Here is a 15,618-nt window from a genome sequence, read left to right as displayed (position 1 = left end):
TTCATTTCTAAAATACATAAATTACTAGATACATAAAGTCATTTCATTTCTAAAATACATAAATTACTAGATACATAAAGTCATTTCATTTCTAAAATACATAAATTACTAGATACATAAAGTCATTTCATTTCTAAAATACATAAATTACTAGATACATAAAGTCATTTCATTTCTAAAATACATAAATTACTAGATACATAAAGTCATTTCATTTCTAAAATACATAAATTACTAGATACATAAAGTCATTTCATTTCTAAAATACATAAATTACTAGATACATCAAGTCAATTCATTTCTAAAATACATAAATTACGAGATACATAAAGTCATTTCTAAATGGTATAACAGATACGTATGAAAATAAAATAAATAATAAATAAATAAAAGGTGACATTCTGTAGTGTCATATAAATATACATTTGATCTCAAAGTATAGGGCCACATTAAAGGTTTTAGCTTCACTGTCCAAATATAAATATGTCAGGAGAGTGTATATAGTCATTACTTAGTCTGAGTATATATAGTCATTACTCAGTCTGATTGTATATAGTCATTACTTAGTCTGAGTGTATATAGTCATTACTTAGTCTGAGTATATATAGTCATTACTTAGTCTGATTGTATATAGTCATTACTTAGTCTGAGTCAGTTATCATTATGTATCTAAGCATTTCACACACACACACACACACACACACACACACACACACACACACACACACACACACACACACACACACACACACACACACACACACACACAGACACAGACACAGACACAGATACACACACACACAGACACACACACACACAGACACACACACACACACACAGACACACACACACACACACAGACACACACACACAGACACACACACACACACACACACACACACACACACACACACAGACACACACACACACACACACACACAGACACAGGCACACACACACACACACACACACACACACACAGACACACACACAGACACACACACACACACACACACAGACACACACACAGACACAGCACACACACACACACACACACACAGACACAAACACAGACACACACACACACAGACACACACACACACACAGACACAGACACAGACACAGACACAGACACACACAGACACAGACACAGACACACACACACACACACACAGACGCAGACACAGACACACACACACACACACACACACACACACACACACACAGACACAGACACAGACACACACACACAGACACAGACACAGACACAGACACAGACACACACACACACACAGACACAGACACAGACACGACACGACACAGACACAGACACACACACACACACACACACACACACACACACACACACACACACACACACAGACACAGACACAGACACACGCAGACGCACGCGCACACACACACACACACACACACAGACACACACACACACACACACACAGACACAGACACAGACACACACACACACACAGACACACACACACGCACACGCACACGCACACACACACACGCACACACGCACACACGCGCACACACAGTTTAGTTTTACTATCCTTGTGGGGAGCAAACAATTTATTCCCTAACCCTGACCCCTAACCCCTAACCCCTAACCCTAAACCTAACCCTAATCGTAACCCCTAAACCTAACCCTAACCTTAACCCCTAAATGTAACCCCTAACCTTGACCCCTAACCATAAACTTAACCCCTAACCTTAACCCCTAAACCTAACCATAACCCTTAACCCCTAACCTTAACCCCTAACCCTAACCATAACCCCTAACCCCTAACCTTAACTCCTAACCCTAACCTTAACCCCTAATCTTAACCCCTAACCATAACCCCTAACCCTAACCTTAACCCCTAACCCTAATCTTAACCCCTAACCTTAACTCCTAACTCCTAACCCTAACCTTAACCCCAACCTTAACCCCTAACTGTAACCCTAACCCATACCCTAACCTTAACCCTTAAGCCCTAACCTTAACCCCTAACCTTAACCCCTAACCGTAACCCTAACCCATAACCCTAACCCATAACCCTAACCCATAACCCTAACCTTAACCCCTAACCTTAACCCCTAACCTTAACCCTTAACCCCTAACCGTAACCCTAACCCATAACCTTAACCCTTAACCCCTAACCTTAACACCTAACCTTAACCCCTAACCTTAAACCTTAACCCCTAACCTTAACCCCTAACCTTAACCCCAAACCTTAACCCCAAACCTTAACCCTTAACCCCTAACCTTAACCCCTAACCTTAACCCCTAACCTTAACCCTTAACCCCTAACCTTAACCCCTAACCTTAACCCTTAACCCCAAACCTTAACCCTTAACCCCTAACCTTAACCCCTAACCTTAACCCTTAACCCCTAACCTTAACCCCTAACCTTAACCCTTAACCCCTAACCTTAACCCTTAACCCCTAACCTTAACCCTTAACCCTAACCTTAACCCCTAACCTTAACCCCTAACCTTAACCCTTAACCCCTAACCTTAACCCCTAACCTTAAACATTAACCCCTAACCTTAACCCCTAACCTTAACCCCCAACCTTAACCCTTAACCCCTAACCTTAACCCCTAACTTAAACCTTAACCCCTAACCTTAACCCCTAACCTTAACCCCTAACCTTAATTTTTAACCCCTAACCTTAACCCCTAACCTTAATTTTTAACTGTAAACCTTAACCCCTAACCTTAACCCTTAACCCCTAACCTTAACCCTTAACCCCTAACCTTAACCTTAACCTAACCTTAACCCCTAACTCCTAACCTTAACCCCTAACCTTAACCCCTAACCCCTAACCTTAACCCCTAACCTTAACCCCTAACCGTAAACCTTAACCCCTAACCTTAACCCCTAACCTTAACCCTTAACCCCAAACCTTAACCCTTAACCTTAACCCCTAACCCCTAACCTTAACCCTTAACTCCAAACCTTAACCCCTAACCTTAACCCCTAACCCCTAACCTTAACCCTTAACCCCTAACCTTAACCCCTAACCTTAACCCTAACCCCTAACCCTTAACCCCAAACCTTAACCCTTAACTTAACCCCTAACCTTAACCCCTAACTCCAAACCTTAACCCCTAACCTTAACCCCTAACCTTAACCCTTAACCCCTAACCTTAACCCCTAACCGTAAACCTTAACCCCTAACCTTAACCCCTAACCTTAACCCCTAACCGTAAACCCCTAACCGTAAACCCTAACCCCTAACCTTAACTCCTAACCCTAACCTTAACCACTAATCTTAACCCCTAACCATAACCCCTAACCCTAACCTTAACCCCTAACCCTAATCTTAACCCCTAACCTTAACTCCTAACTCCTAACCCTAACCTTAACCCCAACCTTAACCCCTAACTGTAACCCTAACCCATACCCTAACCTTAACCCTTAACCCCTAACCTTAACCCCTAACCTTAACCCCTAACCGTAACCCTAACCCATAACCCTAACCCATAACCCTAACCCATAACCCTAACCTTAACCCCTAACCTTAACCCCTAACCTTAACCCCTAACCTTAACCCTTAACCCCTAACCGTAACCCTAACCCATAACCTTAACCCGTAACCCCTAACCTTAACACCTAACCTTAACCCCTAACCTTAAACCTTAACCCCTAACCTTAACCCCTAACCTTAACCCCAAACCTTAACCCCAAACCTTAACCCCAAACCTTAACCCTTAACCCCTAACCTTAACCCCTAACCTTAACCCCTAACCTTAACCCTTAACCCCTAACCTTAACCCCTAACCTTAACCCTTAACCCCAAACCTTAACCCTTAACCCCTAACCTTAACCCCTAACTCCAAACCTTAACCCCTAACCTTAACCCCTAACCTTAACCCTTAACCCCTAACCTTAACCCCTAACCTTAACCCTTAACCCCTAACCTTAACCCCTAACTCCAAACCTTAACCCCTAACCTTAACCCTAACCTTAACCCTAACCTTAACCTTAACCCCTAACCTTAACCCCTAACCTTAACCCCTTAAACCTTAATTTAATTTTTAATTTAACCCTTTAACCTTAACCCCTAACCTTAACCCTCTAACCTTTAACCCCTAACCTTAACCCCTAACCTTAACCCTTAACCCCTAACCTTAACCCCTAACCTTAACCCTTAACCCCTAACCTTAACCCTTAACCGTAAACCTTAACCCCAAACCTTAACCCTTAACCCCTAACCTTAACCCCTAACTCCAAACCTTAACCCCTAACCTTAACCCTTAACCTCTAACCTTAACCCCTAACCTTAACCCTTAACCCCTAACCTTAACCCTTAACCCCAAATCTATACGGTGCATTCTGAAAGTATTCAGACCCGTTGACTTTTTCCACATGTTGTTACGTTACAGCCTTATCCTAAAATTATTAAAAAACATGTTTCCCTCATCAATCTACACACAATACCCCATAATGACAAAGGGAAAACAGGTTTTTAGACATTTTTGCAAATGTATTAAAATTAAATAAAAAGAATACCTTATTTACATAAGTATTCAGACCCTTTGCCATGAGACTCAAACTTGAGCTCAAGTGAATCCTATTTCCATTGATCATCCTTGAAAGGATTCTACAACTTGATTGGAGTCCACCTGTGTTAAATTCAATTGATTGGACATGATTTGAAAAGGCACACACCTGTCTATAAGGTCCTACAATTAACAGTGCATGTCAGAGCAACAACCAAGCCATGAGGTGGAAGGAATTGTCCATAGAACTCCGAGACAGGATTGTGTTGAGGCACAGATCTGGGGAAGGGTACCAAAACATGTCTGCAGCATTGAAGGTCCCCAAGAACACAGTAGCCTCCATCATTCTTAAATGGAAGAAGTTTGGAACCACCAAGACTCTTCCTAGAGCTGGCCACATGGCCAAACTGAGCAATCGGGGGAGAATGTCCTTGGTCAGACAGGGTAACCAAGAACCAGATGGTCACTCTGACAGAACTCCAGAGTTCCTCCATGGAGATGGGAGATGGGACTTTCCAGAAGGACAACAATCTCTGCAGCTCTCCACCAATCAGGCCTTTATGGTAGAGTGGCCAGACAGAAGCCACTCTTCAGTAAAAGGCACATAAAAGCCTGCTTAGAGTTTGCCAAAAGGCACTTAAAGGACTCAAACAATGAGGAACAAGATTCTCTGGTCTGATGAAACCAAGATTGAACTCTTTGGCCTGAATACCAAGCATCACACCTGGAGGAAACCTGCCACCATCACTATGGTGAATTGTGGTCCTGGCAGTATCATGCTCTGCGGATGTTTTTCAGCGGCAGGGACTGGGAGACTAGTCAGGATCGAGGGAAAGATGAACGGAGCAAAGTACAGAGCGATCGTTGATGAAAACCTGCTCCAGAGCGCTCAGGACCTCAGACTGGGGCATAGCTTCACCTTCCAACAGGATAACGACCCTAAGCACACAGCCAAGACAACGAAGGAGTGGCTTCGGGAAAGGTCTCTGAATGTCCTTGAGTGGCCCAGCCAGAGCCCGGACTTGAACCCGATCGAACATCTCTGGAGAGACCTGAAAATAGCTGTGCAGCGACACTCCCCATCCAACTTCACAGAGCTTGATAGGATCTGCAGAGAAGAATGGGAGAAACTCTCCAAATAAAGGTGTGCCAAGCTTGTAGTGTCATACCTAAGAAGACTCATGGCTGTAATCGCTGCCAAAGGTGCTTCAACAAAGTATTGAGTAAAGGGTCTGAATACTCATGTAAATGTGATATTTACATTTTTATTTCTTTATACATTTGCAAAAATGTATAAAAACCTGTTTTTGCTTTGTCATTATGGGGTATTATGTGTAGATTGATGAGGGGAAAAAACAATTTAATCCATTTTAGAATAAGGCTGTAACGCAACATAATGTGGAAAAAGTCAAAGGGTCTGAATACTTTCCGAATGCACTGTACCTAACCCTAACTTCTAACCCTAAACCTAACCCTAACTTCTAACCCTAAACCTAACCCTAAACCTAACCCTAACTTCTAACCCTAACTTCTAACCCTAAACCTAACCCTAACTTCTAACCCTAACTTCTAACCCTAAACCTAACCCTAAACCTAACCCTAAACCTAACCCTAACTTCTAACCCTAACTTCTAACCCTAACTTCTAACCCTAAACCTAACCCTAAACCTAACCCTAAACCTAACCCTAACTTCTAACCCTAAACCTAACCCTAACTTCTAACCCTAAACCTAACCCTAACTTCTAACCCTAAACCTAACCCTAAACCTAACCCTAAACCTAACCCTAACTTCTAACCCTAACTTCTAAACCTAACCCTAAACCTAACCCTAACTTCTAACCCTAAACCTAAACCTAACCCTAAACCTAACCCTAAACCTAACCCTAAACCTAACCCTAACCCTAAACCTAACCCTAAACCTAACCCTAAACCTAACCCCTGAGCCTAAAATGTCCCGACAAATTGTCCTTGTTTTACTATACTTGTGAGGACTTCTGCTACCCACAAAAACACACACACACACACACACACACACACACACACACACACACAACACACACACACACACACACACACACACACACACACACACACACACACACTCATCTCCTGTGACTGCCCAGCCATGCATGCTGTACAGATCTAGGTCTCCTTACTGTATCGGCAGCAGAACGCAGTGCTAATCTTTTATGTCCATACTACTTAGAGGTCTAATGAAGATAAACCACACGGTAGCCTTGAAGCTGCTCGTCTGAATCTGCTACTGTCACGCCCTGACCTTAGAGATACTTTTTATGTCTCTATTTGGTTTGGTCAGGGTGTGATTTGGGGTGGGTGTTATATTATTTGTATTTCTATGTTTTGGCCAGGTATGGTTCTCAATCAGGGACAGCTGTCTATCTTTGTCTCTGATTGAGAACCATACGTAGGCAGCCCTTTTCCCCACCTGTGTTTGTGGGAAGTTGACTTTGTTTATGGCACATAGCCTTTAGCTTCACGGTTTGTTTTGTAGTGTTTATCGTTTTTGTTCGGGGTCTTTTCTATTAAAAAGAATATGTACGCTCACCAATCTGCACCTTGGTCCTCTTCAGTCAAAGGCCGTGACAGCTATACTATTAATAATACCACTTCCTGTACAGTTTTAATGCCATTAAATAAATGACAGAATGATTAAAGTAATAAGTAGCTTGTGATGTGAATATGAAACTTTAGACACGTCTTCTTCTCATTAGATTAACGATGAATCATTTGAAACCTAATGGCTTCCTGTCAGAGTCATTCATCTCTACAGATCAGATTATGGTCAAAGGGCCAAAAGGAAATGAAACGAGTGTGTGTTGATTCTTCATACCCCTGTTGTCTGTTCTGTTCTTCCCCTTCCTCCTGCTCTACAGACATCCCTGAGCTGAAACAGAAGCTCCACGTTCTGAACCTCCTCATCCTCCTACTGCCTGAACCCAACAGGAACACACTCAAGGTATTCTGTGAGACTCCAAATGATTCCATGCCCATGGCGTACCCAGATGGCTATAGCGATGCACTTTAAACCTCCACTTCTTCTGTATAATGTATTACCTCTCAAACCTCCACACGTACATCTTGTAGGTGATGCATTAATGGGTCATATATCTCTTATATAATATAATGTGTCAACTCCTCCACGTATGGTAGGAGGTAATGGCATGAGAGGGCACCTTTCAGCACCTTGATGAGTTGTTCTGCTCCTATGTAACTAGCTTGTGCTCTTGTTCATGTATGCGGAATAAATAATCGTGACTACTTGAATACTTTCATGTTACTAGGTTACCTTTAAGATGACATCATCATGGAAGACTGTAGGTGTCTGGTCTGATTAAACGTTTCAGAGCCTTTGTCCCTCTGTTGATGACACAGAATAACATTGTCAGAAAAACACTTCAGTCACCGTCATCGTTCAAGTCAACAATTTCAATCTTACGAAGAGAAAACATTTTTAGTACTGATAGAGGGGCTCACTGTAAAACAGGTCCCCTGTCCTTTTAAAGCACATTTCTGCGGGAACAGACAATAAATGCTCCTTCTCTTCTCTTCAGGCTCTGTTGGAGTTTCTTTCCAAGGTAGTCTCCAGAGAGAGGAGGAACCGCATGAACCTGTGGGCCGTGTCCACCATCATGGCCCCCAACCTGTTCCTGTTCCTCCACAAGGCCGTACCCACCCGCCTCACTGACGGGGGACCAGGGGAGGAGAAAGGACATGCTGAGAAGGCCCCCAACCTGTTACTCCACAAGGCCGCACCCTCTCGCCTCACTGACGGGGGGCCAGGGGAAGAGAAAGGACATGCTGAAAAGGCTGCTGACATCATGAGGCTACTCATACGCTACCAGGACCTGCTCTGGACCGTAAGTAAAAACTTCAGGCTACCAACAACACTTTTCATTTAAGTATTTATTTACCAATAGAAACGTCAGAAGCTTGGTTGGGTTTGTAGCAAGGGCACGGGAAGCAGGGGTGCAACAGCGTCCCCTGGTGGTAAGATTGTAAAACTACACGAGGGAGTTATTTCTTACCCAAGTCTTTTTAATTAATTAATGAAACTGTAAACACACTGGCTAGCTAGCACACTAGAGTCCCAGACCATTCTAAATGACACACTAGAGTCCCAGACCATTCTAAATGACACACTAGAGTCCCAGACCATTCTAAATGACACACTAGAGTCCCAGACCATTCTAAATGACACACTAGAGTCCCAGACCATTCTAAATGACACACTAGAGTCCCAGACCATTCTAAATGACACACTAGCAGTTCGTTTTTTAAAAACTAATTCGAAATGACACTGTAGCAGTTAGGGGGGTTTAACTAATTCTAAATTAAAACTAGCAGTTAGAGGTGTTTAACTTATTCTAAATTAAAACTAGCAGTTAGGGGGGTTTAACTCATTCTAAATTAAAACTAGCAGTTAGGGGGTTTAACTCATTCTAAATTAAAACTAGCAGTTAGGGGGGGTTTAACTCATTCTAAATTAAAACTAGCAGTTAGGGGGGTTTAACTCATTATAAATTAAAACTAGCAGTTAGGGGGTTTAACTCATTCTAAATTAAAACTAGCAGTTAGGGGGGTTTAACTCATTCTAAATTAAAACTAGCAGTTAGGGGGGTTTAACTCATTCTAAATTAAAACTAGCAGTTAGGGGGGTTTAACTCATTATAAATTAAAACTAGCAGTTAGGGGAGTTTAACCCATTCTGAATTAAAACTAGCAGTTTTTTTTAACTCATTATAAATTAAAACTAGCAGTTAGGGGGGTTTAACTCATTATAAATTAAAACTAGCAGTTAGGGAGGTTTAACTCATAAATTAAAACTAGCAGTTTGTGGGTTTTAACTCATTATAAATGACAGAGTAGCAGTTAGGGGGGTTTAACTCATCATAAATTAAAACTAGCAGTTCGGGGGGGTTTAACTCATTATAAATTACAACTAGCAGTTAGGGGGTTTAACTCATTCTAAATGACACAGTAGCAGTTCGGGGGTTTATCTCATTCTAAATGACACAGTAGCAGTTCGGGGGGGTTTAACTCATTCTAAATGACACAGTAGCAGTTAGGGGGGTTTAACTCATTATAAATTAAAACTAGCAGTTAGGGGGGTTTAACTCATTCTAAATTAAAACTAGCAGTTAGGGGGGTTTAACTCATTCTAAATTAAAACTAGCAGTTAGGGGGGTTTAACTCATTATAAATTAAAACTAGTAGTTAGGGGAGTTTAACCCATTCTGAATTAAAACTAGCAGTTTTTTTTAACTCATTATAAATTAAAACTAGCAGTTAGGGGGGTTTAACTCATTCTAAATTAAAACTAGCAGTTAGGGAGGTTTTACTCATTATAAATTAAAACTAGCAGTTAGGGGGGTTTAACTCATTATAAATTAAAACTAGCAGTTAGGGGGGTTTAACTCATTCTAAATTAAAACTAGCAGTTACTTCCTGGGGGTTTAACTCATTATAAATTAAAACTAGCAGTTACGGGGGTTTAACTCATTCTAAATTAAAACAGTTAGGGTTTAACTCATTATAAATTAAAACTAGCAGTTAGGGGGGTTTAACTCATTATAAATTAAAACTAGCAGTTTGGGGGTTTTATCTCATTATAAATTAAAACTAGCAGTTAGGGGGGTTTATCTCATTATAAATTAAAACTAGCAGTTCGGGGGGTTTAACTCATTCTAAATGACACAGTAGCAGTTCGCAAAAAAAGCCTAAAATAAACGAGATACATGTATGATTCCAAATTTGCAGTTCGTGGTTGGAATATTTATTACTCTTCTTTAATCAACCTGTCTATTTTGAGTTTAAAATAATTAGGATTTTAGTGTAGCTTGTCCTGTTTGTGTGGGTCCCAACAGTTAGATATGCTTTTAGAGGCAGTCATTGCTGGACAGCTAACAGGACCTTGTGTGTATGGTGAACTGTCAGATCGATACTGAGTGAGAGTCACGTAGCCTAACGGATGGGAAGGAGAGAACCAACACCCACGCCGAGGTCAGCCCCCCCCCCCGCTCAAAACATCTTCCCGCAGCTATGGTGTGTGGGACACTCCCACCAATCTACCACCAACACTTACGTCCCTTTGCACAGCTTTTCTCTCTTACCGTTTACTCATCAGACAAACTATAGTGTGTATGCAAGGTTAAATCAAAAGCTAGGATGTACTCACGTAAAGGTCGACAACAAGAAGATCATTGTAATGACAAGTGGATGAATGAAATATCGTCCTCCATGGCAGATCCCTAACTTCCTGATGAGCCAGGTGCGTAAGCTGAATGAGAACAGTAACCGAAGGTACCAGTTCTACGATCGCCGCATCAAGAACCTGCTGAGGAAAATTCACCAGGACCGCAAGGATAAACCTGACAAGAACGCCTCCGAGGTAGCTGTTTTTCTAGAAACTACTAATACGGTTGTAAGTTACACTCGGACTTTTCTCTCACTGGCTCTAATTTAGCATCTATTTTGATAGCATCTATTTCTCTCTCCTCTCCCCCGTTTCCCTGGTCGTCGTCCCCACCCCCACCCCCAACCCCACCAGCCATGTCGTACAGTAAAGATCCAGGTGGGTGAATTGATGAGCAGCACCATGGAGGTCAAGGTCAACATAAACTCCAGAGCATCAGACCTACTGGCTCAGTTCCACCGGCACCTCCACAGCTCTGACAACACCAAGGGCCTGCTCAAGAGGTACAGTACACTACAATTAATGAATCAATCCTTTTACCCCATGTACAGTTTTTCCTGACTACGTCAACTGATCAGGGAAAACTCTAGTGGTGACCTCTAAGCACACAGTAAAAACACTGATTCCCTGTCCTAGTGGTGACCTCTAAGCACACAGTAAAACCACTGATTCCCTGTCCTAGTGGTGACCTCTAAGCACACAGTAAACCCACTGATTCCCGGTCCTAGTGGTGACCTCTAAGCACACAGTAAAAACACTGATTCCCTGTCCTAGTGGTGACCACTAAGCACACAGTAAACCCACTGATTCCCTGCCCTAGTGGTGACCTCTAAGCACACAGTAAACCCACTGATTCCCTGTCCTAGTGGTGACCTCTAAGCACACAGTAAACCCACTGATTCCCTGTTCTAATTGTTGACCTCTAAGCACACAGTAAACCCACTGCATAGAAAACCTTGCTTCAGAAATACTACGTTGGCATTTCACTGAGCAGAAACTGAGAATGCTGAAGTTGACCGAATCCATTGAATGAATAACAAGTCTGCCTGTTCTATATCACAGGAACGGTTTGGTAAATGATTTGGGATCCTACCTGGACTGTGCCATGTATGAAGTGGGAGGAAATATTGGTAGGTACCACAACACAAGCCTCCACCCCATACCCAGTCTATCTACCAGCCTCCACCCCAGACCCAGTCTATCTACCAGCCTCCACCCCATACCCAGTCTATCTACCAGCCTCCACCCCATACCCAGTCTATCTACCAGCCTCCACCCCATACCCAGTCTATCTACCAGCCTCCACCCCATACCCAGTCTATCTACCAGCCTCCACCCCATACCCAGTCTATCTACCAGCCTCCACCCCATACCCAGTCTATCTACCAGCCTCCACCCCATACCCAGTCTATCTACCAGCCTCCACCCCATACCCAGTCTATCTACCAGCCTACACCCCATACCCAGTCTATCTACCAGACTACACTCCATACCCAGTCTATCTACCAGCCTCCACCCCATACCCAGTCTATCTACCAGCCTCCACCCCAGACCCAGTCTATCTACCAGCCTCCACCCCATACCCAGTCTATCTACCAGCCTCCACCCCATACCCAGTCTATCTACCAGCCTCCACCCCATACCCAGTCTATCTACCAGCCTCCACCCCATACCCAGTCTATCTACCAGCCTCCACCCCATACCCAGTCTATCTACCAGCCTCCACCCCATACCCAGTCTATCTACCAGCCTCCACCCCATACCCAGTCTATCTACCAGCCTCCACCCCATACCCAGTCTATCTACCAGCCTCCACCCCATACCCAGTCTATCTACCAGCCTCCACCCCATACCCAGTCTATCTACCAGCCTCCACCCCATACCCAGTCTATCTACCAGCCTCCACCCCATACCCAGTCTATCTACCAGCCTCCACCCCATACCCAGTCTATCTACCAGCCTCCACCCCATACCCAGTCTATCTACCAGCCTCCACCCCATACCCAGTCTATCTACCAGCCTCCACCCCATACCCAGTCTATCTACCAGCCTCCACCCCATACCCAGTCTATCTACCAGCTCCACCCCATACCCAGTCTATCTACCAGCCTCCACCCCATACCCAGTCTATCTACCAGCCTCCACCCCATACCCAGTCTATCTACCAGCCTCCACCCCATACCCAGACTATCTACCAGACGTGGGTTCAAATACTATTTGAAATCTTTCAAAAAACTTGGAGTGTTTGTTTTCTTTCCATTCTTTCTAATGCTATTTAATTGCATCAGGCAAGCTCAATCAAGCAAAGTTCAAAATTATTTCAAATAGACTTTGAATCCCGGTTTGCTATCTAATCAGGCTGAGAGCCACATTAGAAGGTTACATGAGTGACTCTGACATGTGCATGTCTTTCTGCTGATTGAACTGATTACGCTGGCCAGGCCTTACGCAATGAACTGGAGAGTGAGGGGGGCTGAGAGAGGGTTAGGGGGAGTGGGTGAGAGAGGGGTAGAGGGGGGGTGAGAGAGGGGTAGAGGAGGGGAGAAAGAGAGAGGGAAACAAGGGATAGAGAGAGGGAGAAAAAGAGGGAGGGGGAGAAGGAGAGAGAGGGGGAGAAAGAGAGAAAGCGCGAGAGGGGGGATAGAGAGGGGGAGGGAGAGAGGGGAGCGAGAGGGAGAGGGGCATAGGGAGAGAGGGGGATATAGAAAGAAGGAGAGCGGGGAGAGATGGAGAGAGGAAGAGAGAGGGGGGAGAGAAAGAGAAGGGGGGGAGAGGGAGAGAAAGAGGGAGGGGGAGAGCCAACGGTATGCATCTGAAGTTATCAGAGCAGACAAATGCTTCCACATGTAGCTACTGCACTGTTATGTACTGGACGCAATCATTCACACACCACTCATAATGTATGTGCATTCACGGACCAAAAACAAGGCAGAGTTTAAGTTTTTAGTTTCAAACTGTTTTCAATATCTCTCTTGCAGAAGAGGTTTTATCTGCATGAGAATAACCTGTATAAAAACATGTTCAATGACAAAATCTGTCCCTCTCAGTATTGACTCTGCCTTGTGTTGTTCTATTCTGTCCTGTAGGTGAGCACTGCTTGGACCCAGAGACCCATCTCCTGGACCTGTACAACAATAACCCCAGTGGAGAGTGGGTCATCAAACACAAACCGCTGCCCACCAGTAAGGGACTGCAGATATAAGACAGTCGCAGCAGGAGGGAGAGACCAGTAGGGGGCTCCAAGAGCCAGCCAGAGGAGGAGGGAGACCAGGTGGAGTAGAGGAGAAGAGGATGCTGCCACCACAAACCACCTCAAGGCTGAGCCCTCTCTCTGCCCATTGCGGGGGAGACCAGACTAGGAGAAGTAAAGCAGCTGCTGAAAAACACCCCACCTCCAGACTTCAGGTGGATGAGTGGCTGAGCTCGTGTCTCAGTCTGCTTCCTGGCTTGTCAGCTAAGCTCTCAGGCTCTCAGCCAATCACTTCCCAGCATCCGCAGAAGCCCAGCTGGGAATCTGATGCAGCTGCCTCCGAGTCTCTCTTTCTTTCTCTCCCACTCTCTCCCCATTCCTTCTACTCATGCCATTTGATCACAAAGTAATAAGAGAGGAACATGCCAAGTATATCTCTTTTCCTTGTTTGTCTATTTCTTTAATGTCACACAGAGGGAGAGTCAGGTACTCTGATGTTCTGATGTAAGGTACAGGGACTCTTAGGTCCCTGATGGCTCTTGACCTCTGATGGCTCTATAAGAGGCCCTAAACACAGGGGACAGAGGGCATAGTTCTCTCTGAGGGATCAAAGGTCAACCTCTAAGACATGATTATAGTACCCCTAAAGGGAACTGTTGTTTAAGACAGTGAAGCTGGACTTCAAACCTTTCTGTTTGTTTTTTTGTTTTTTGAAGGATTTTATGAAGTATTGAATATCACGATGGATTGACTATTTATAATGATTGGATGGTAGCTGTATGTATATGTATGTAGTCATTAATGTTCTCCTTGGAAATTGTTCAATAGGTGTTTCTGATCGTAACATAACAGTCATGTAAAGCTCATCCACTCTTTTCAGACAGTCTTTTTATTCTTGTAAATGTTTTGATCAGTTGTACTTTGCTGCGGTTCTGCGTATTTACTCTCTCGTCCTATAACCCATGTGTCATCACTTCTGCAGAGTACACTTCTATATGAAATCTATGAATAGTGTTTACACGTTTTGAGGAAGCTTGGACATTGCACCATCACATCAATATAAAGTATACACATGTTCTACGTGACAGCCTACCATGAATGTACACATCTACAACAACCTACCATGAATTTACATATCTACAACCTACCATGAATGTACATATCTACAACCTACCATGAATTTACACATCTACAACCTACCATGAATTTACATATCTACAACCTACCATGAATTTACGCATCTACAACCTACCATGAATTTACGCATCTACAACCTACCATGAATTTACGCATCTACAACCTACCATGAATTTATACATCTACAACCTACCATGAATGTACACATCTACAACCTACGATGAATTTACACATCTAAAACCTACCATGAATTTACACATCTACAACCTACCATGAATGTACACATCTACAACCTACCATGAATGTACACATCTACAACCTACCATGAATGTACACATCTACAACCTACCATGAATGTACACATCTACAACCTACCATGAATTTACACATCTACAACCTACCATGAATTTACACATTGACAGCCTACCATGATTTTACACATCTACAACCTACCATGAATTTACACATCAACAACCTATCATGAATTTACACATCTACAACCTACCATGAATTTACACATCTACAACCTACCATGAATTTACACATCAACAACCTATCATGAATT

The 15,618-nt window shown here is 43.4% G+C and overlaps 1 protein-coding gene across 2 annotated transcripts in view; it reads left to right on the top strand.

The window, feature by feature from the left end:
• LOC135540380 (rho GTPase-activating protein 40-like) overlaps nt 1–14,996 on the top strand; it is a 41,811-nt gene extending 26,815 nt beyond the window's left edge. For both annotated transcript variants that reach the window (XM_064966990.1, XM_064966989.1), the window contains exons 10-15: nt 7,407–7,489; nt 8,085–8,390; nt 10,778–10,921; nt 11,081–11,229; nt 11,789–11,856; nt 13,813–14,996. In XM_064966990.1, the coding sequence (XP_064823062.1) occupies nt 7,407–7,489; nt 8,085–8,390; nt 10,778–10,921; nt 11,081–11,229; nt 11,789–11,856; nt 13,813–13,928 (866 nt within the window). In that variant the 3' untranslated portion in view covers nt 13,929–14,996. The remainder of the gene's footprint in view (nt 1–7,406; nt 7,490–8,084; nt 8,391–10,777; nt 10,922–11,080; nt 11,230–11,788; nt 11,857–13,812) is intronic.
• Nucleotides 14,997–15,618: the final 622 nt, after the last annotated feature.

Source organism: Oncorhynchus masou, chromosome 5, assembly GCF_036934945.1.
Source record: "Oncorhynchus masou masou isolate Uvic2021 chromosome 5, UVic_Omas_1.1, whole genome shotgun sequence".
In the NCBI taxonomy this organism is placed as follows: Eukaryota; Metazoa; Chordata; class Actinopteri; order Salmoniformes; family Salmonidae; genus Oncorhynchus; species Oncorhynchus masou.
Note: the sequence above shows the minus strand (reverse complement) of the source record. Positions and strands in the feature narration are given on the sequence as shown.